General features: G+C 34.5%; 1 protein-coding gene across 4 annotated transcripts in view; it reads left to right on the top strand.

Annotated features, from left to right (window-relative positions):
* The window catches only part of SMC4 (structural maintenance of chromosomes 4), a 36,331-nt gene extending 15,336 nt beyond the window's left edge, over positions 1–20,995 (top strand). For 3 of the 4 annotated variants that reach the window (XM_040636625.1, XM_040636621.1, XM_040636622.1), the window contains 17 exons: positions 348–488; positions 1,232–1,382; positions 2,611–2,775; positions 4,752–4,985; positions 6,638–6,823; positions 8,056–8,217; positions 10,604–10,829; positions 10,907–10,986; positions 11,817–11,969; positions 12,981–13,107; positions 16,607–16,796; positions 17,817–17,961; positions 18,252–18,425; positions 18,860–19,042; positions 19,184–19,416; positions 19,931–20,114; positions 20,565–20,994. In XM_040636625.1, the coding sequence (XP_040492559.1) occupies positions 348–488; positions 1,232–1,382; positions 2,611–2,775; positions 4,752–4,985; positions 6,638–6,823; positions 8,056–8,217; positions 10,604–10,829; positions 10,907–10,986; positions 11,817–11,969; positions 12,981–13,107; positions 16,607–16,796; positions 17,817–17,961; positions 18,252–18,425; positions 18,860–19,042; positions 19,184–19,416; positions 19,931–20,114; positions 20,565–20,717 (2,887 nt within the window). In that variant the 3' untranslated portion in view covers positions 20,718–20,994. Of the gene's footprint in view, positions 1–347; positions 489–1,231; positions 1,383–2,610; positions 2,776–4,751; positions 4,986–6,637; positions 6,824–8,055; positions 8,218–10,603; positions 10,830–10,906; positions 10,987–11,816; positions 11,970–12,980; positions 13,108–16,606; positions 16,797–17,816; positions 17,962–18,251; positions 18,426–18,859; positions 19,043–19,183; positions 19,417–19,930; positions 20,115–20,564 lie in introns of all 4 variants that reach the window. The other variant, XM_040636624.1, reaches the window with a different exon arrangement.
* Positions 20,996–21,841: the final 846 nt, after the last annotated feature.

Here is a 21,841-nt window from a genome sequence, read left to right as displayed (position 1 = left end):
ATGCCCCTAGGTAATTGTAAATTGACTGCAGTTAAGAATACTTCAGAAACAGTTCCTTCAGTGCTGAGTCGGTGGCTGAGTCGGTTAAGCATCTCCCTTCGGCTCAGGTCATGATCCCGGGGTCCTGGGATGGAGGCCCACATCAGGCTCCCTGCTCGGTGGGGAGTCTGCTTCTCCCTCTGCCCCGCCCCCGCCTCATGTGCCTCTGTCTCTCTTTCCCTCAAATAAATAAAATCTTTTTTTTTTTTTTTTTAAGAATACTTTGGAAACAGCTCGTTTCACCAGAAGTTATTGCACAACTTTAGAAATAGCATTTTAGGATCTCTGATTTTTTTTTTTCTTTCTAGTTATGATCTACAGAAACGAATTGCTGAAATGGAAACTCAAAAGGAAAAAATTCATGAAGATACCAAAGAAATTAATGAGAAGAGCAGTATACTGTCAAATGAAATGAAAGCTAAGAATAAAGCTGTAAAGGATGCAGAGAAGTAATAATCTTTTGGAAAGTATTAAAAGTATTTGGGTTGAGTTCATGTTTTTATGTGTGTGTGTTTATATATAAACTTAGTGCCAGCACATAAGTGTAATGCTTTTGCCGGCATATAAAATAGTTTCCTTTTCCAAACAAAATAAACTTAATTGCCCTGCATCCAGTTGATTATTACAAATTGAATGTCCAACACTGGTCTGAAAATAGCAGAGGATGCTGTCCCCTAGTGGCAGAACACAATAGCATAAAACCTCACAGCAAAAATAAGCATTTAACCTGACAGGTTAGTTGTCTTAAGAATAAACAATCCACAAATCTAATTGAGGTAGAATTAGGTTACTCCAGATTTTTTTTTTTCAAGTTTTATCATGACCTTTCTCTTTCTCTGTCAGTGTTCGGTGACACCAATATCTCTTACCTATGTGATTTTTTTTTTTTCCTTTAAAGTGAGTTTTACCTAAATTTATGGTAAACTCTTTCTATACCTTGCATTATAGTCACTGGAAAATGTAGTATTTCCTATCTAGCTTAGAAGGGCAAAGCAGCCCTCATAATCACATCTTAATGGCTCCCTCAAATTTAGTGGGAGGTGCATATCAGTTTGAAAATGGATAGCTGTAGCATCTTCCGCTTCCTCATAAGAGTTTGGACATGTTTACAGCAGCAGTGTCCCAGGCAGAGCATATAACGTGGCTTTAAATGAATATCCAAAATAGTGACATGATTCTCTTTCTTTGCTAGGAAACTGAATAAAATTACAAAATTTATTGAGGAAAACAGAGAAAAATTTACACAACTAGATTTGGAAGATGTTCAAGTTCGGGAAAAATTAAAACATGCTTCAAGTAAAGCCAAAAAACTGGAGAAGCAACTTCAAAAAGATAAAGAAAAGGTAGGTTTCAGAAGAATCTGAATATCAGATCTAATTTTCATTATTTTTCATGGGTGTGCCAGTCCCTTATTTTTTAAGAAAATGAGATAGGATTCTGAATATTAAGTGTTTCAGGATTTATCTCTGAATGTGATTTCTTTCTTCAAAGGTAAATCTCAGCATTCATTGGCTTTGAGTTTTAGAGCTTATTTTTCTGTGGTATATATTTTTAGGGAAATATTTACCAAATTAGCCGTTCTATTTGATCAACAAAATAGTTCTTCTTTTCTTAAGGTAATGGTTTAAAGAGACGTCTTTGGCTATGTGTTTTAGACTTTTTAAAAAAATATTACCTGCCTCCTACAAAAATCGAAGAGTATCAGAGTAGGAGTTCCCTCTTGGAAAGTATGGAAGGGAAGGCTCAGGATCTGCAAGGAGCTGATTAGCTATTCTGAGGCTTTAAAAACGAAGTTTGGACGAGAATGCCTAATTTCCTAGGAGTCGCTAATAATCAGTTGGGAGTCTTTCACTGTATTTTTCCAAATGCATTTGTTTATAAAATACTTTCTGCTCAGTATGGGAATAAATCTTGTGTGAATCAGTGTTTGAGGCTCATCATTTTGGGAAATATTGAACTCTCCTACTAGGTTATCAGGATAAACAAAATAACATGGATTTGAAAGTAACCCTTAAATTGGACGGACTAAGCCAATTGTAACTTACAGAACTATTGGCTTTTAGGCATCAAATGTCAATAAGTGGTTATTACCAAAAAGTATTAATAGAATAAGGTATTAGTCCTACGTGGTGACTTTGGAAGAGTGACATGAAAGATTTTAGGATTTCAGGGAGGCCAGGGGATATAAAAATAATCTGTGGTAAGTTGCAGTATCCCATGAAGGACAGTCTAGGAAATTCCATCTAGTCAGAGAGTATTAATCAGTGAAGAAGAGTAGTTACAGACTGAAGATGGAGCAGAAAGGAAGAAAGACCTGATGGCCAGCTAGGGAGGAGATTTTCTTCCTTAACAAATGAGGAATTCACAGAATTAGCTTTTCTATTAAACTTAGAGTACAGAAATGCATAAATGGTTGAAGTATTTGCTAAAGCCAGCTAATTCAAGTCTGATTTACAAAGGAAACCACAAAAACTCAGAGGATGCTGAGAAACAGCTTTAAATAAGTCGAATATTGATGATACGGGATTGTCTAAATGCATATGCTTGTATAAGTTTATTTCACAATCTTAGGTTGAAGAATTTAAAAGTATACCTGCCAAGAGTGAGAAGATCATAACTGAGAGAACAACTCAAAACAGTGACCTTGAGAAGGAAAAAGAGAAAGAAGAACAAAAATTAAAAGAAGTTATGGATAGCCTTAAACAGGAAACACAAGGGCTTCAGAAAGAAAAAGAAGTAAGATTCTTTATCAATTGGTGTTTATTTTGGTGACTTTTTTTTTTTTTTTTTTTTTTTTTGGCTTAAAGAATGTTTTGCTTAGTAATAGTAAAAACTGAACTGCTGGAAGAATTTTGGACTGCTAATATCTAGTGTTCCTAAAAATAGCCTAGACTGTTTCCCCTTTTTGTTTTCTACTTTCCCATTTTTAAAAAAGTTAACTAAATGAGAATTTATAGTGATGGCAAGAAATGTGTCATGTCAAATACTTTGTTATATATGTCATTTTTTAAGTCTGTTGATTACATCAAATAGTCTTCATGTTCTTTTAAGTTACCAAGAAAATAATTTAATCAACACTGATAAAATCATGGAACCACACTAACCACAGGTTGATATCTACCTTTCTTTTCTCTTGTAGCACTTGTGTAATAGTTTAAAACCATGGCTCTTGAGTCAGTTCTTGGTTGAAATCCTACATCAGTCATTTATTATCTCTGATCTTGTGTGGGTTGTTTTTATCTCCAAGTCCTCTTCTCAAAATGGAAGAAAATATTAACCATCTTGTGAATCTTTCTGAAAATAAAATGTACATATTCTTACATAAAGTGCCTAGAAATAATAAACGTTAGCTATTTTAGCAGTTCATTAATAAAACACGAGTATGAGGTGGTCATATTGATACGTCTTATCTGCCCAGCAAGAGTGTAAAGCACAAAGGTTAGCTATCCTTGTTTATATTCACCACAGCCTTTGACAAAACCGAGTATATTGAGTAGAAATTATAATGGTAATTGAATTGACTTATGTTATATAAGTAAATTATGTAAGGCTTACATACATAAGTTACAGGCCTCTGTACAAACTGTGTATACCTCAGGAAAGTTTTCTTGGGTTTTGTGTTTTTTTAAGTTACAGATTTAGTAGACTCTGTTTTGGAATAGGGGCATGTTCTAATGCCACACTAAAAACTTTACAAGTAGGATGCCCATGTGATAAAATGGCAATAGTTAATGCAGTAGCTTTCATGATATAATACTTTATGGATACAGATCTTCACATTTGCTCATCTAACGCATATTGAGTACATCTGTGTGTCTTGGCACCCTGGGTTAATGACAAAGCCAGGACATACATCCAAGTTCCTCAGCATAATATAATATCTGGAAACAGAGGTTCTACCACTTAAGAGTGATTGCATGACTTGGAGCAAGTTATTTAAACTGACCTCATTTTCCTCAAAATGAGCGAGATGATGGTATTTACCTCATGAGATTGTTATATTAAGGAATTCATACATAACATTCAGAATAGGCCTAGAACATCATGAGCAGTGTGTGTGTATGTTAGTGTTCATGATTTTCACCATCAAACATTTAAACTGATGATCTGATGACTTGCACATAACCTCTGGTCCTGGGCCTATTCTCTTGTGTGAAAGGAAAGGATTGAGCTTTTGTAAGGGCCTTTCACATGCCATTTTTCTAATACAGAGATCCTTTCTACACAGTCAATTATAGTAGCCCATAATTTCTGTTCAGTTGTCAAATAATAACTAGTGCTGACAATTACCTGGCCTTAACTCTAAAATTTACAATGATCCTCAACATAAATATACTTGAGGAAACTTTCTGCTGAATAGCCCTTATACCTTACCATTTCAGGTGAAGTAATGTAGAAAGACCACGGATCTAGAGGTTAGACTCAAATTTTTCTTCTTTGAACGACTCTTTTTTGTTGTTTTAATCTCCAAAATGAGCATATTTATGTCTAGTTCATTAAGCTCTTGTGAAATTAGTTGAGAAGAGACTATGTATGGTGAACATTGGCAACTAAGCGAAAACTACTAGTCCAATTCAAATTGTAAGAATTACTTATTTTTATGTATTATGTTTGTAGAATCTCTAAAGTTTAATTCAACATGTATGGTTTCCGTTTCAGCTTAGGTTTGAAAATGTATTTCAGAATTAATGGAGTCCATCATATTTTAACAGAGTCGAGAGAAAGAACTTATGGGTTTTAGCAAATCAGTAAATGAAGCGCGTTCAAAGATGGATGTAGCCCAATCAGAACTTGATATCTATCTCAGTCGTCATAATACTGCGGTGTCTCAATTAAGTAAGGCCAAGGAAGCTCTAATTGCAGCTTCTGAGACTCTCAAAGAGAGGAAAGCTGCAATCAGGGAAATAGAAGCAAAACTCCCTCAATCTGAACTGGAATTAAAGGAGGTAAATCTTTGCTTCTGTATTTCATCTGAAATATTGTGTATCAACCCTTGTTATCAATTTATATATTTAAATATGTATTTTTTTCTAATTCAAACTTCTGAAGTGACGGGTATATTTAGTATTATGTTTTTCATTTAGTGTAATCTTCCGCAAAAGAAGTTAGTATTTCAGTATAATATGAATTGACACTGGCAAGGAACTGTATTCCCCCCAGAAATGTCAAACAGTAAATAACACTGCTACTACCACCATTATTTCCCACAGAAATAATTTGAACAAAACAAAGTTTGTGTTTCCCTAAGTCCAGGCGTAGACAACTTATGCAGGGGTAAATTAAAAACCTAAATATATATGTAAGAATGAATATACAAACCATCTAAGTATATTTTTTTCTGATTTTAAACTTAAGGATATAGTTTTTTGTTGTTGGGACTGCATACTGTTTTAAACTAATCAAGATACCTAACTTAGCCCATTAGGTTCCCCTCCTTATCCTTGAGTGAATTAGGTCTCTAAGGAATTTCACAACTTTAATCTCCAGAGCCTCATTGGGTAAGATGGCAATAGAAAATGCTGTTTGAAGACAAATTATACTAAAAATAAAGTCTTTTTTCATTTTAGTAAATGTACGCTATTTGGTCATCAGGGAATTTCATGACCAATTAGAATTTAAATGTAAACTTAAATTATATCCAGTGACCACTTCTATCTTTTTGGTGATTCAGTTTGTTTGGGGATAAATTCTATTTGTAACTTGAGTTTTTACTTGATACTGTGACTGGTAATATAGGTAATCATTTAAAGCCAGGAGATAGGGAGAATGTCAGGAAAAAAGTGACTGCTCTAACTTAAGAGATTGAGAAACTGATTGGGGTGCCTGGATGGCCCAGTAGTTAAGCATCTGCCTTCTGCTCAGGGCGTGATTCCGGAGTCGTGGGATCGAGCCCCGCATCAGGCTCCCTGCTCCACTGGGAGCCTGCTTCTTCCTCTCCCACTCCCCCTGCTTGTGTTCCCTCTCTTGCTGGCTGTCTCTCTGTCAAATAAATAAAATCTTTAAAAAAGAGAGAGATTGAGAAACTGAGAGTTTGGGGTTTTGTGTACATATGTATGGTTCCTCTTGTTGGCAGCCGGACATGTTTGTATAGCAGCAGTACTAGTCACTTACCATGTTCCCTTTCATTTCAAAGCTGTGCGTTTTGGGGGTGCTTGGGTGGCTCAGGCGGTTGAGCATCCAACTCTTGGTTTCAGCTCCGGTTGTGATCTCATGGGTCATGAGACGGAGCCCCGAATGGGAGGGGGAGATCCACACTAGCAGGGAGTCTGCTTGAAGATTCCCTCCCTCTGTCCCGCCGCCGCCCCCACAAACTGGGATTTCCACAGCCATAGCTCAACTCATTCTATTAATCAGTGTATTGCTAGAACCATACTGCACTTAATATTCCTTATTATTGACCCAAATAATTTATGTCCTTTAAAATAGAAAACTCATCCATATTTTCAAACCCAGACCCAACAGTTGCAAGATAGAAGTTTAGTTCTGGTTCAAGTGTTGATTATTGGTGTTTCCTTTTTTTATGAGGCATTGCAACTAATTCTATGCTATGGCTGGGCATATGCTTCTGGGATTCATTCTCTTCACTTTACGCTTTTAGAAAGAAAAAGAACTTCAAAAACTTACACAAGAAGAAATAAAATTAAAAAGTTTGGTTCATGATCTTTTCCAAAAAGTTGAAGAAGCAAAGAGTTCCTTAGCAATGAATCGAAGTAGGGGGAAAGTCCTTGATGCAATAATTCAAGAAAAAAAATCTGGCAGGATTCCAGGAATATATGGAAGATTGGTAAAGTAGATTTATTTGGAAATGACTATATATTTTTCTTAAGAAAGACATTGTAAATAATTTTCTTCCTTTGACTTAACTGTAATACTAAGTTACTGTACATGAAATGACTTTTAGTTTAGTTTTAAAAGACATTCATTTTTAAACACTTTGCTCTTCAAGCATGATAAAATTCTTTGTGGTATGGGTTATCTCATATTAAAAGAAAGTTTTTTTCTTTTTTAGTTTCAGATAACTGTCATTTTCATACCAAGAAAAAAACTAGCTAGTTGTGATAAGGAAATTTATCAAAATCATTTTATTCTTTTTTTAAAAAATTAAGAATGTGATAAATTGTTTTATACCATTATACTGAAGGTTGTGGCTAGAATGTAGAGAAATCAACAAAGGATAATATAGAAACCCAAGACTAGCAGTAGTGGAGGCCATTACTGCCCCTGTACTTAGAGAGGGAATGGGAACTGTAGCCATGGCTTAGAGGCTGGCCAGAAGGATATGGGGGAAAATACATCAGCCCCATTCATCTTTACCGTGCCATCTCTAGCTGATACCTCACATTCTCTAAAGCTAGAGAACCAAGGGAGCCGATTTGTGTATTCCTGAGTCAGCCTTCCAGAGAAGGAAGCAGAAGAAAATGATTCATAAGGGCAAATGAAAATTACCCAGCATAGTTGCTTCCATGTCTTCATGTCAGGTGACTTCTACCTTATTTTCTTGGGAGGTAATGTGATTCTGTTCTTCTGCTCTCATGGAAATATGAAGCTAGTCTGTGGATGCTGCTTCCTGGCTAATTCATGGATAAGTAGGGAAATGTGTTTTATCAGGACTTACATAATCTTAGCTGGCTTTCAATAATAAAAATTTTATTTTAGAATTTGTTTATGCTATAGTACTTTTAAGGTTGAAAGATTTTAAAATCTTAACATTTTCATGCAACAAACAGTTCTTTCATTTTGTGCTCTCATTAAAAATTCAAATTCTACATATCTATACATTTTTTTCTAAAGGTATGTTAAAAACTAGTCATAATTGCCTTTGCAGAAGGGGAAGGTTGAGTGAGAGGACACATATTTTTCATTGTGTACCCTTTTTGTATTTTTTAAACCATGCATAAGTATAGTTTTTCAAGTAAAAGTAATGAAAAATCTGTAGAAATTGTAATGAAATGATCCTGTGCCTATTTCTTACTGATTATGCATTGATTTTTTTTTTCCCTTCCTCTTAATCATTAGGGGGATTTAGGAGCAATTGATGAAAAATATGATGTTGCTATTTCATCCTGTTGTCATGCATTAGACTACATTGTTGTTGATTCTATTGATACAGCCCAAGATTGTGTGAACTTCCTTAAAAGACAGAATATTGGAGTTGCAACCTTTATAGGTTTGGATAAGGTGGGTATTCGCAATCTACCTGTAATTACCTATAATTTAAAGTGCCAGATTGCTTTTTGATTTTGAATCCTAGCTTTTTTTCTATATAGTTATTTAGTGAACACCTGATATGTTTTGAGGATTCTTTTAGGTCCTGGGGTCATATAGTTGTAGGAAAAAACCATGTTATGCCTCCCCTAAAGGAATATCCATTTCCAGTATTAGAGTGACTAGTAGCTGTTTTTAACTTCCATCAACAATAACTATTTTTAAAAGAACAAAACCAAAAACCTTTATGGAGATAGAATTCACATACCATAAAATTCGCCATTTTAAAGTATAGAGTTCGGTTGGGTTTAGTATATTTATAAGGTTGTTAAGCCATGACCACTAATTCCAGAATATTTTCATCACCCCAAAAAGAAATCTCTTACTCATTCACAGTTACTACCTATCTCCCACAACTTATAATCTACTTTTTTATTATTATTATTATTTACCTGTTCTGGACATTTTGTATAAATGAAATCATTCAATACATAGGTTTTTGTGTGTGGCTTAGTTAAGGTTTTCAAAATTTACATATATCAGCAGTTCATTCTTTTTATTTCCAAACTGTTCCATTGTGTGGATGTACCACATTTAGTTTATCCATTCTTCAGTGATGAACATTTGTGTTGTTTCCATGTTTTGGCTATGTGGGTAATGCTCCTATGAACGTTCATATGCAGATTTGTGTGCAGACCCATGTTTTCAGCTCTCTTTGGTTAATACCTAGGATTAGAATTGCTGGGTCACCTGTTAACTGTTTAACTTTTTGAAGAACTGACAAACTTTCCCACTGTTGCTGTACCATGTCCTACCCATAATGTATAAAGCTTTCAGTTTATTTAATAGTCCTTACACCCTACGTGAAGTTCAAACATGGGGCTTGAACTTCCGACCCTGAGATCAAAACCTGAGCTGAGATCAAGAATTGAACACTTAAACTGACTGTGCCACCCAGGCACCCCTCTCGTTGTGGTTTTGATTTGCATTTCCTGATTACTAATGTTGAATATTTTTTCATGTGCTTATTGGCCATTTATCTTCTTTGGAGAACTATTAAAATCCTTTGCCCATTCGTTTATTGGTTTGTCATATTGTAAGAATTTTTTTATGTATTTTGGGTGCAAATCTCTTGTCAGACATATGATTTGCAATTGTTTTCTCCCATTCTGTGGGTTGTCTAAAGTCAACATTTTTTTTAATTTGGTTTCTTATGTTTTGTGTGTCATATATAAGAAACTACTACATAATCCAAGGCCATGGTGGTTGACCTTCTTTTTTCTTCTAAGAGTTTTGTAGCTTTAGTTTTTACATTTAGGTTTTTAATCCATGTTAATTTTATAATACAGTGTAAAGGGTCTAACTCTGTTCTTGCATGTGGATGTCCAGTTGTTCCAGCACAATTTGTTGGAAAGACTGTTCTTTCCTCATTGAATTTTCTTGGCATCCTTGTCAAAAATCAACTGACCATAAGTGTAAGGGTTTATTTCTGTATTCTTCATTTATCTGTATGTCTGTCCTTGCATTAGTACCATACTGTCTTAATTACTTTAGCTTTGTAAAAAGGTTTGCAATCAGTAGTCCTCTAATTTTGTTCCTTTGTTTCTTTCTTAAGTAGGCTCCACCTCTAGCGTGGAGCCCAATGCGGGACTAGAACTCAACCCTGAGATCAAGAGTCGGATGCTTAACCGACTGAGCCACCCAGGCACCCCAAATTTTGTTGATATCAAGATTGTTTTTGGCTATTCTGAGTCCCTGTAATTTCCATATGCATTTTAAGATCAGCTGGTCAATTTCGGGGGTGGGGGAGAGGTAACTGGGATTTTTAATGCAGGTTGCATTGAATCTGTAGATGAATTTGTGTAGTATTGCCGTCTTAATAATTTTAAGCCTTAACAGTCCATGAAGTGGGAATGTGTTCTATTTATTTAGGTCCAAATCCATACTATAGTATTTTATAGCCTTTACAGTTTTTGTGTTTCTTTTGTTAAATTCCTGTTTTGGAGGTTTTCTGTCTCTTTTAATATGATTATCATTATAATTGGAATTTTTTAATCTCATTTTTAGGTTATTCATTACTGGTCTATAGAAATATAATTAATTTTTATATATTGATCTTGTATCCTACAGCTTTAGGCTGAAATCTTAGGTTTAATAGTTTTGTGTGTGTATTCCCTAAGATTTTATATAAGACATCATCTGTGAATAGAATTTTACTGTAACTTTTCTAATAGTAAAATAATCAATTATGCAGATATTCAGAACCTTGTATACATGTTCTTACATGATACACATGTATGTATCTTACATAAATGATACCTGAAAGAAATATTATTTTTCTTTTTTTTTAAACTTTTAGATGACAGTATGGGCGAATAAAATGACCAAAATTCAAACTCCTGAAAATACTCCTCGTTTATTTGATTTAGTAAAAGTAAAAGATGAGAAAATTCGCCAAGCTTTTTACTTTGCTTTACGGGATACCTTAGTTGCTGACAACTTAGATCAAGCCACAAGAGTAGCGTATCAAAGAGATAGAAGATGGAGAGTGGTGACATTACAGGGGCAAATCATAGAACAGTCAGGTAATATTTTTTTTCCTGCCATTGAGTTTATTTAATCTTGTTGGGGGAGACAACTAAGTCTGACTTCTGTTCTGTAGGTACAATGACTGGTGGTGGAAGCAAAGTAATGAAAGGAAGGATGGGTTCATCAGTTGTTGTTGAAATCTCGGAAGAAGAGGTCAGCATATATAAAATCATCGTCACAGCTTTTTTTTAATGTGTAACATATATACTATAAAATTCAGCCTAAGTGTACTCAAATTTTAAGTTAACAGATCAAATTTTGTATAAATGACATAAGCTGTGGGAATATTTTTTAACATAAAACCTTTAAAGCTGTAAAAATAAAACATGTTAATTAGAAAGTATATGCTCAACATATGTATCTTTCTAGTATTACATTTGGATCATATGGATATTTCATAATTTAACCACTCAATAATTATTTGACATTTAATGGCTTTTTTTCCACATACAGTTATTGCTGCAGTACGTAATTGCTTTTTCTATTTCAAAATAATTTAAGTATAGCAGAGACTTCTGATGCATATTTCCAAATTTTATTTCAAAATGTTTAACATGACCACAAGTATATGAGAAGGTCAAAATGTCTAGAAAAAACTGTTCCTTCATCCCCTCGGAACACTATACTTTTTTATTCCTTAAAAACATACTTCGATGTCCTGGATACCGAACTTTTTCCGAAGAGGTATACCTTGATTTTTTTTTCCCCCCATATTTTGAAATAGTTGCTATCCTTCCACTTAAACATTTTCATGGTGTAATAGGTAACTAACTATACAGCACTTAAAATTATCTTCCCATCTGATTCTGTGATACAGAAATTAGTTTGACCACCTCCTAAGCTTTAGGATTGGGAATCGGAACTGGGTTTTTGGTTTTATTCTAGTCTTTAAAATCAGAAGTTTGGTTGTCTTCATAGGTTGATTTGGCTACTAATCTGAAATAACTCTTGGAGTAAACTTATTTCACTGGTATTCTTTGTAGGTAAACAGAATGGAATCGCAGTTGGAGAGAGACTCTAAAAAAGCAGTGCAAATCCAGGAACAGAAAGTACAAGTGGAAGAAGCGGTAGTTAAGTTAAGGCATGATGAACGAGAAATGAGGAATACGCTAGAAAAATTTACTGCAAGCATCCAGGTACTCTTGTCCGTATTAGCTAAAACTGTTGAAATTCAGTAGCATTTGGCAGAAGCATTTTGTTGTTTGCTTATAATTTTAGAATATGAGGGAGGAGAGTGGGTCTCTAGATGGAAGTCCTGTGTCTTGATTTCATTTCCCTGAGTAATAATGGATAAATGCCCTGTTGCAGTTTTGTTCTAACCGCAGGTGTTCTTGGTTTCCATTTATACTCCATGAAGTCTTCCCTTAACATCTATGTGAGCCTTTATTTTCATTCTCTTTTCAAAGTAAAATGCTTCTTAATTATGAAAAAGCAGTGCATACCTACTTTTAAAAAAACAAAAAAGTTAGCAGAAAATACCCAGAAGATTATCACCCTTAATTTGTATGTATATCCTTCAACTTTTTAATATACTTAGTCTTCGTGTATATGTTTATGGTAGATATGGATATGTGCATAGATTTTTAATGAATCATACTTTTCTTAGTAAATTGTGGTTTTCTTTCCGAGCCAATGTAAATTTACTTTGTTTGCAGCTGCATTTGAGCATTTTGTTTGTATCACAATTTATAAATGCTTTTCCATGTTATGAATATTGCTGTGTTTAAAATATCCTTGTCGGGTGCACCTGGCTGGCTCAGTCCGTGAAGCATGAGACTCTTGATCTCAGGGTTGTGAGTTCAAGCCCCAGGTTGGGTGCAGAGATTACTTAAAATCTTGAAAATAAGTAAATTCTCCTTCTTAGGTCTATCTTTATACACTCATCCAATTAAATTAGGTTAGATCCCTAAAATAAGTTTGCTAATCTGCACCAAAAAATGCATTTTAACTTGTTTTTATGATGAATTACAAATTTCATGTGTTGGCCATTTTCATGTTTTAATATTAATTGTTCATGTTTTCTGTCCCTTTCTTGTTAGTATTTTCTCCTTAAAGATTTTAAGTATATTTATTTCATTCAAAGTGTTTAGGTCAAATGTTACTATTAAGTTAAAATATTGACCTATAATGTTAAAACATTTCTGTAGCGTTTATCAGAGCAAGAAGAATATTTGAATGTCCAAGTTAAGGAACTCGAAGCTAATGTACTTGCTACAGCCCCTGACAAAAAAAAGCAGAAATTACTAGAAGAAAACGTTAGTGTTTTCAAAACAGGTATGTTTTAGGATACAAGCTTATACATGATTTCTTCTTCCTCTTTTTTTTTTTTTTGAGATTGTCAGAAATATGTTTTTAATGTTTTAAAATGTTTAACATAGTTTATAGAATAAAAATAGCAGCCACATACTTCTGTGCAAGTCACTGCTCTGTGTCATTGTTTCTGTTATTTCGTTCTTAAAAGGTTATAAAGTATTTTTAAGTACTTCATTTGACTGATAAGAAAACTTAGGCACAGAGTGGTTTATATGCTTTGCCTAAGGTCGTATAGCATGTGGTGATAAAGGAATTGAGGACCAAGGCAGTCTGATTCCAGAACGCATGCTCTTAATTTTATACTTTGTATATTTGGCCCAGTCCTTACCGTTCAATATAGTAGTTATTTTATAGATTTAGGAAACTTGCGTATCACTTAAACAAAAGCATACAGGAAATAAGTGGTATACACATGAAGAAAAAGTCTTTGTTTGAAAACTTAGAAAACATGTTTTCCTTCCAGAACTTTTTCTTCTTGTGTACATGTAAACATGTGAGGTTCCACCAATATCATAAAGCAAGAAAAGGAATTCATAGGCTTATAGGCAGAATTGGCTTTGAAGTTGAAATCCCCTAATTATGTACTTGAGCAGCCCTGCTGCTTGTTCCATGTTGGCTTCAATCAAACACAGATGTGCATCTTATTGCGGGAGGAAGGCGTGATGGGTTATGATGACAGACCCCTTCCTGACTACAGTATCTTAGCTAGCAACTCCAGTAAACACTGTAAGCCTTTTGTCACATCCTCAAGAAAGACCCCTGTTACGGTTCGGTTTGTGAGCCCAGGAGGACAATACTGATTGTCCAACAAAAGAATTAGTTGGGGTGAACTTGTAGTAATTATCCAAATGCTCCAAAAATGACAGTTTTCTTCCAAAAGAAAAAGAGGTAAAAGATGTTAAGTAGACATGTCCATATGTACATTGGATATTCACCAGTACCCATATTAACTTTTTATTTTTGTGGTCCTGCATTTTTGTCTGAATTTTTAGTATTAAGATATTCACTCAAATAGCATTTGCTACTGGCCATGGCCAGGTTTGTTTTAGGTGCTGGTGATTGAGCATTGAACAAAATGAACTCCCTCTGTTTAAGGATCTCACACTTCAGATGAGGAAGCTGTACTTTGCATTTTGTATTGGATTGTGCTAAGTGATAATAAAACAAGGGTTGGCAGGGGATGGGAATCAGACACAGTGGTTAGATGGACCTCTACTAGAGATACTTGAGCAGAGACCCAACAGAAGTATGAGTGCTAACCATGTGATACTTGGAAAAAGCGTTCTAAGATCATAGAGGAGTAAGTACAAAGACCCTGAGGCAGGAGTATGCTGGGAGTCTCTAGGAACACAAGGAAGCGAGCGTTGCTAAAGTAAGAAAGGAAGAGTCCGGATAATGTAGGGCTTCATAGGCCAGGTCTCCAAGAGAAATAGCCACTGGAGAGTGATGTACAGGGAAGTGGCATTATCTGATAGGATTTTTTGTTCCTTGCATTTGTTTTGGATCTGTATTTTGTTATTGTGGACACATTGACTTAACCCACGCTCCTCTTTCCCCACACATACCCACAGTATTTGTTGTGACTCCTTTCGTGGTACCTTATTGTCAACTGAGAGGCAAAAAATGTATGTGTCATTTATAGCAACATTTCACAGAGACTTCAGGAATCTGTATTTCATTCTTGTTTGAAAAGGAAGCCTTGACTTTATTAGCAGCCATATATATATAATCTTATGGAAATACTCGGTATTATCAATAGATTGTGTTAATGTTTAAAGGACCAATTTCTGCAAGCGTATCTTTAAATATTTCATTTTACATTAATTTTTTAAAAACATTTAATGTCTAGAGAATAAAGGGGGCAAGGTGGTTATAGAATAATGACTTCAAAATTAGATTATATATGCCACAGTTTTTTCCTCCTACTTGTAATAGACATACTACTACAGATATTTTTTTTTTAAAAGATGCATGGTAAATAACTTGAAAACAAGGAAGAAAATGTTCTAAAAGTTGGAACCTTTCCAGGAACATTCTGGCCCAGCCCCCAAGTGTAAGTTGTGGTGCCAGCCCCCATAGTAGCTGGTGCTCTATCCCATGAGTGAGCAGAGCACGCAAGCAGCCTAGTGGAATTTTGACTTAAGAAAATATTGACACTGTAAGCAAAACCATTCAACAGACAGAGCTCCGGGGGTTGGGGGGGATTACTAGTGTTGGTAACATAGAACTTTCAAAGTGTATATTTAATATCCTTAAGATAAAAGAGGGCTACAGAAGACCAAAAAAAGGGCAGAAGTTGTTTGTTTTGTTTTAGGAGCCAAGTGGTGATTTCAGAAATGTAAAAAAAATGAGTTGTTGGAATTAAATTCAATAGATGAGCTGAAGGGCACCTGGGTGGCTTAGTTTAAGCATCCAACTCTTGGGATTTTGGCTCAGGTCATGATCTCTGGGTCATGAGATCAAGCTCCCTGCTAGGCATGGAGCCTGCTCAGGATTCTCTCTCTACCTCTCCCTCTGCTCCCCCCACCCCCACTTGCTTGCTTATATAGTGCATGTGTGTGTTTGAGAGCATTGGATTGTTTACAGAATCATTGGGATGAGTTAAAGAAGGAAATTTTAGGTTGAACAATGAATAATTTCTAGAGGTATTCTAAAGAACAATCAGAGGATCTGTACTGCCTCTTACACAATTGGAAAGTCCTCTCTCAAACTGGAATGGTGACACTGCAACTACCAACAACAGAAGCACATTGCACCTACTGTAATTTACACTGTCCAAGTTAGTGCCTGACAATATTCACAGAGCTTTTGACTGGACACCAGAACTTCTAATGCCACCAAGAAAATGCAAATTTCTCTGTGACTGCTTGCCAGTAGAAACATGTATGCCTTCCAAATTATGTGAATTCTTTCAGTTGAATGGCGCCAAATTATGTCTGAACCCTAGATATAAGGAAATGTGGGAAATGTAACTTTTAGTTTTCTGTGCCACAGAGAAAAGTGCCAGTTCATCCTGGCTCCCCCACTATGTTACAGTGTGTGAGGGAGGAGAATAAAAGGTTAGCAGAATAAAATAACCAGTTTTGTTGGGTTTTTTTGTTTTACCACAGGCAAGTTAATAGGCATACAGTCTGAGGGTAAAAATCATTGAGACCAATAGTCAAGGAAGTACGTGAGAAAAAGTTGCAAAGATTTTTGAAAAGAGCCTGAGGGCATGAAGCCATTAAGAAATGTGGGTTATGCTATGGCTAAGCCAGAGTATTTAACCCTGTGTGGTTATAATACCATTTGTTTTGACATAGGGTGTTCTGGTTTTTTTTGAGATATACTTTTCCCCAGATGTCTAAAATTTCTTTTGTGTGCATCAGGTTAAAGGACTGAAGAAATTTATATATCTAATAAGTGATTGTGTGTGAACCTAGAAACACAAATTGAGGTTTGTTTTTTCTTTTTATTTCAGAATATGATAATGTGGCTGAGAGAGCTGGTAAAGTAGAAGCTGAGGTTAAAAGATTACACAATATCATCGTAGAAATCAATAACCATAAACTCAAGGCCCAACAAGACAAACTTGATAAAATAAATAAGCAGTTAGATGAATGTGCTTCTGCTATTACTAAAGCCCAAGTAGCAATCAAGACTGCTGACAGGTAGAGTGTGTATGCTGCCCTGACCTGTCTTCTTCCTGCCTCCGTGTTGGAAAAGGGGTTTATATTTAAATATAGTGTTCTTTAAACATTTCTGCTGTTACTTATTAAGCCTGTCTGACATGTTTGTTTATCTAATAGGGCTTTAGTAAAGGGAAACCTATAAACATTTATTTATGATGAGCATTTTTGTGTGTGTGTTTTAAGTGGTAAACAGGTATGTCTTGGCAAACTCCCCACTTGTATGCACATAAAAATCTGTTTTATTTCTCTGGCTTTAGAGTAGTTAGATGGTTATTAATTTAAATAGATCTAGATCTAGGAGAATAAGAAGTAAAAGTTAGACCTCTTAGTAAAATTGTCTTGGTAACTTAGTTTTTAGTTAACTGGATTATTCCATTGTCTTAACCATTCGTAGATCTTATTTTTAAAGTAATTTTTAAAGTATTGGTGTTTCTAGGTAATTAAAGCTAAATATGTATACAAAATGTAAGTAACTTTCTTTTATCTTACTAATCCATTTGTTATAATTTTATCTAGTTAAGTTACTGTGGTGTTTTTGGCTCAAAGGTAGATAAAGCACTAATAAGCCATTTGTTTGTTAGAAGCAGAAGTTTGCCTAAACACACTGGTCAAAGTAGAAGTAGCTTTTATTAAGGGAAAAAACAGTCATTGTTCCCCTCCTTGTGAAACACAGGTTGCCCTAACTGGGAGGTATTATTTATTTGAAGGTATAACTTCATGGGTGTAGAGATTTAAGAATCTCAATCAGATAAGAAAATGACAAGAATATAATGATACAATGGACAATTTTGCTTCGTGGTCTAAGTTTAATTTATACTCAGAGTTTAATAAGATATACAACATCCCAGAAGTATGTATAACATAAAAACCATTTCAAGGATGGTTTAGTAAATGATAAATTTTAAGATCTGTGATAGTAAAATCTCTCCTTAAACTTTCATAAGCAGGATAACAAATCCCATGTTAGCATATTTTTAATGTATCATTTTGCTTGTTTAGAAATCTTAAAAAAGCACAAGACTCAGTCTTTCGCACAGAGAAAGAAATAAAAGACACTGAGAAAGAAGTAGATGATTTAACAGCAGAACAAAAAAGTATTGAGGACAAAGCAGCAGAGGTCGTACAGAACACAAATGCTGCAGAGGTAAGCCTTGGAGATTGGAATGAATGGTATTTGAAGCAATTTAAAGATTTGGATTTATGACATCAGTACCTTGCATAGTAAGCACTCAATAGCTGAAAACTTTTGTGGCTATAATTAACATTTATTTGTATGATAAAAATGAGTACTGTAACTTTTCCGTAAATAAACTTTTTAAATGGAAGGGGCATAGGGAGAGATTGCTAATTTCTTCATCTCTGTAATGTAAAAATACCTGTTCTTTCTTTCCATTTGGGAAGATCATATCTATAGTAGTTCTTCTTGGTTTTTAGGAGTCCTTACCAGAAATCCAAAAAGAACATCGTAATCTACTTCAAGAACTAAAAATAATTCAAGAAAATGAACATGCTCTTCAAAAAGATGCACTTAGTATTAAGTTGAAACTTGAACAAATAGATGGTCACATTGCTGAACATAATTCTAAAGTAAAATATTGGCAAAAAGAGGTAAGATTGTTAGCATTTAGTTAAATGTCACTTTAAAATATCCTTTATGAAAGGGTTGTGTTTCTTGTTTCTATTTTGTATTTTTGAGATGTCGTGATTCTTAATTTCCAGAGATAATCATTTCTCAAGTTTATAGGGGACATGATGAACAATATGTAGTCATGTCTATATATAGAAAAACCTGGGTAATGGTTCCATTCGTCAACATTTTCACCCAGGGCTGATTCAGAGATTTAACACAAGCCTACATGAACACTTTGGAACACTATAATTATTTTTCTTGATGCCCTTTGAGAAACAATTGCTACAGAAATTAGCCACAGTTCCTTAGTATATAGTGTTTTAGTAGATAGGTAATTTGTCATATTGTGGTTGGATTTTTTTAAACAAGAGTTCTGTGCCTTCCCTAACGCTCATCTAAACTGAACTTTTAGATTTCAAAAATATCATTGCATCTCATAGAAGACAATCCTCTTGAAGAGATTGCAGTTTTAAGCCCAGAGGATCTTGAAGCAATCAAGAACCCAGATTCTATAACAAATCAAATCGCACTTTTAGAAGCCCAGTGTCATGAAATGAAACCAAACCTTGGTGCCGTTGCAGAGTATAAAAAGAAGGTATGACTAAACTGTTCATGACTTAGTCAGAAAGTTTTTAATCCTTAGCCTAAATTGTAAATTTTAATTTATATAATTAGCAGTTTTAACTCTTATCTCAAAAGAGTAACTGAATATGTTTTTCTCATTTTTTTTTCATAGGAAGAATTATATTTACAGCGGGTAGCAGAATTGGACAAAATTACTTGTGAAAGAGATCAGTTTAGACAGGCATATGAAAATCTTCGGAAACAAAGGCTTAATGAATTCATGGCAGGTTTTTATATAATAACAAATAAATTAAAGGAAAATTACCAAATGCTAACTTTGGGAGGTGATGCTGAACTGGAGCTTGTAGACAGCTTGGATCCTTTCTCCGAAGGAATCATGTTCAGGTTTGTAATTATACTGAGTTTTGGATACTCTTGTTACATATCTACATTATTCTCCAAACTGTCAGTATTTTTTAAGGGTGGGAGGTGAAGGTTAGATCTCCAGCTTGTTTTATTTGATGGTAAATACGGATTTGTTTACGTATTGGCAGTTTACAGCATAAATTCTGGGCAAGCAGCAAATAATTTTACACAATATTTGTCTAGTTCATCTTTTTAAATTTTTGAGCCATTTCAGTTTAACATTTTGATTTTAAAATTCAAAGCAAAAAAATGCACTGGAAACAGAAGAATAGCAGGAAGTGTTTACTGGCTTGCTATTTAAATCTTAAAATTTTGGTAGGTGTTCTTGTGTGTTCATTCTCCAATAACATTTTTATAAAATAACCCCAAAAACGTTTAGATCTGTGAAAAGTAAATTAGAGATCCCCAAGGAAGATGGTAGAAGCCATTTACGGAAAACAAATCATGAAGTCTAGCTTTGCAAGTAATCTAATAAGAGATTTTCTTAATTCAGTGTTCGACCACCTAAGAAAAGTTGGAAGAAGATCTTCAATCTTTCAGGAGGAGAGAAAACACTTAGTTCATTGGCTTTAGTATTTGCTCTTCACCACTACAAACCTACTCCTCTGTACTTCATGGATGAAATTGATGCTGCCCTTGATTTTAAAAATGTGTCCATTGTTGCATTTTATATATATGTAAGTAATCATTTAGAGGTTTTCATTCTAACAATACATATGGAATTCATTGACTTCTTACTTTTGAGCTTTTCCCCTGTACTCTTAATACCATGTCCTGTGGTATCAGAGACCAAGTCCTTTATTGGAACTAAACATTTCCAATTTGGACAAGTAAAATACAAACCGATAATGTAAATTAGTAGCAGAAACACAACTAGAATCTCTGGTCTCCTTAGATTTTTTTTTTCTGCTAGAAGACTTCTAGGCAACCATGCTTCCAAAAATACCCAGTTCCTCTCAAACTCAAATACTGTGTCATGAATTATCATGCTGTCATTCCTGTTCATCTTAATTATCAAAGTAATGTTGAATTTATTGCCCAGAAAAAACATTTCAGGGAAGTTTAGATGTTTATTATGATTTACTTGTTATTAATACTTCTGTTTTTTCTTTCTTCTTTCTCTTTAGGAGCAAACAAAGAATGCCCAGTTCATAATAATTTCTCTTAGAAATAATATGTTCGAGATTTCAGACAGACTTATTGGAATTTACAAGACCTACAATATAACAAAAAGTGTTGCAGTAAACCCAAAACAAATTGCATCTAAAGGACTTTGTTGAATTTGTTTATACCCAGGATTCCTCAAATTGAATCAGCATAGATTCAGCATATTGTATTATTGAAATTTTCTATTTGTAAAGGATTATAAATTATGTAAAATACATATTCCTAAACGGGATAACTAACTGGTATGTGTTTTATGCTATTAGGAGATCTTTATAAAGCCTAATAAAATATTTTAGGGGCGCCTGGGTGGCTCAGTTGGTTAAGCATCTGCCTTTGGCTCGGGTCATGATCCCAGAACCCTTGTATCAAGCCCTATATCCCTCTCCCTGCTTGTGTTGTCTCTCAAATAAATAAAATCTTTAAAAATATATATTCTATATATCTGCTTCTAGGAGACTAAGAATCTGACAATTTTGTAAGCAGCAGGCTATGCAGAAAATAAGATGCCTGGGAGGGTCAGGTGATTTTCCCTTAGTTAGTCCCAGATTGTTACGAACAGAGTTAAAAGTGTGTAGAGTTCATGAACAGTAAGTTCTAAACTATGTCATGTTCAGATGCAGCATACCATCACGGATCTCTAATCTACAATGGAAAAGCCTGCCAACTAGTAAATAACAGTATCTTCAGGTATTCCATTTAATAGACAGTCACTGTATTTATTACCCAAACAATGGGAACATTTTTTTTTAATTCTACAGGATGAAAATTTAAATATTTTATATGATTTTCTGTGTTTAAAACTTGCAAGAGGGCCAGAAAAAACAGACAATATCTGAACATGAATAAAATACTCAGTAAAAAGGAATACCCATTATCATTGGTTGGTTCATAAAAAGAATGAAGTATGTAGGGGTTAACTAACTTAGGATAAATGGAAATTAAGATGATGGAGTGTTTGCCTGCCCACTTGCCAGGGCTCTTTTTCTTTGCTGCACCGCATCAGCTCAATGTTACAGTGTACCCGAAGTTGGCAACCACTTGGTTTTCAAGAGGAATTTTGGTACTGAATCAAGTCTTAGTCTTTGCCCTAGCTATTTTACGTCTAGATACTGATCCTAAGGAATTAAAACTAAAAGTTATTAGCTCAATATTCAGCAACCATTATTTAGGTACTACAAAGATCCAACAAAGATGGTTTGTATCATAATACAGTTGTTAAAATATGTAAATACCTTAG

The sequence above is a fragment of the Ursus maritimus genome, unplaced genomic scaffold (assembly GCF_017311325.1).
Source record: "Ursus maritimus isolate PB19 unplaced genomic scaffold, ASM1731132v1 scaffold_20, whole genome shotgun sequence".
Lineage (NCBI taxonomy): Eukaryota > Metazoa > Chordata > Mammalia > Carnivora > Ursidae > Ursus > Ursus maritimus.
This window is presented reverse-complemented; position numbering and strand designations above follow the sequence as displayed.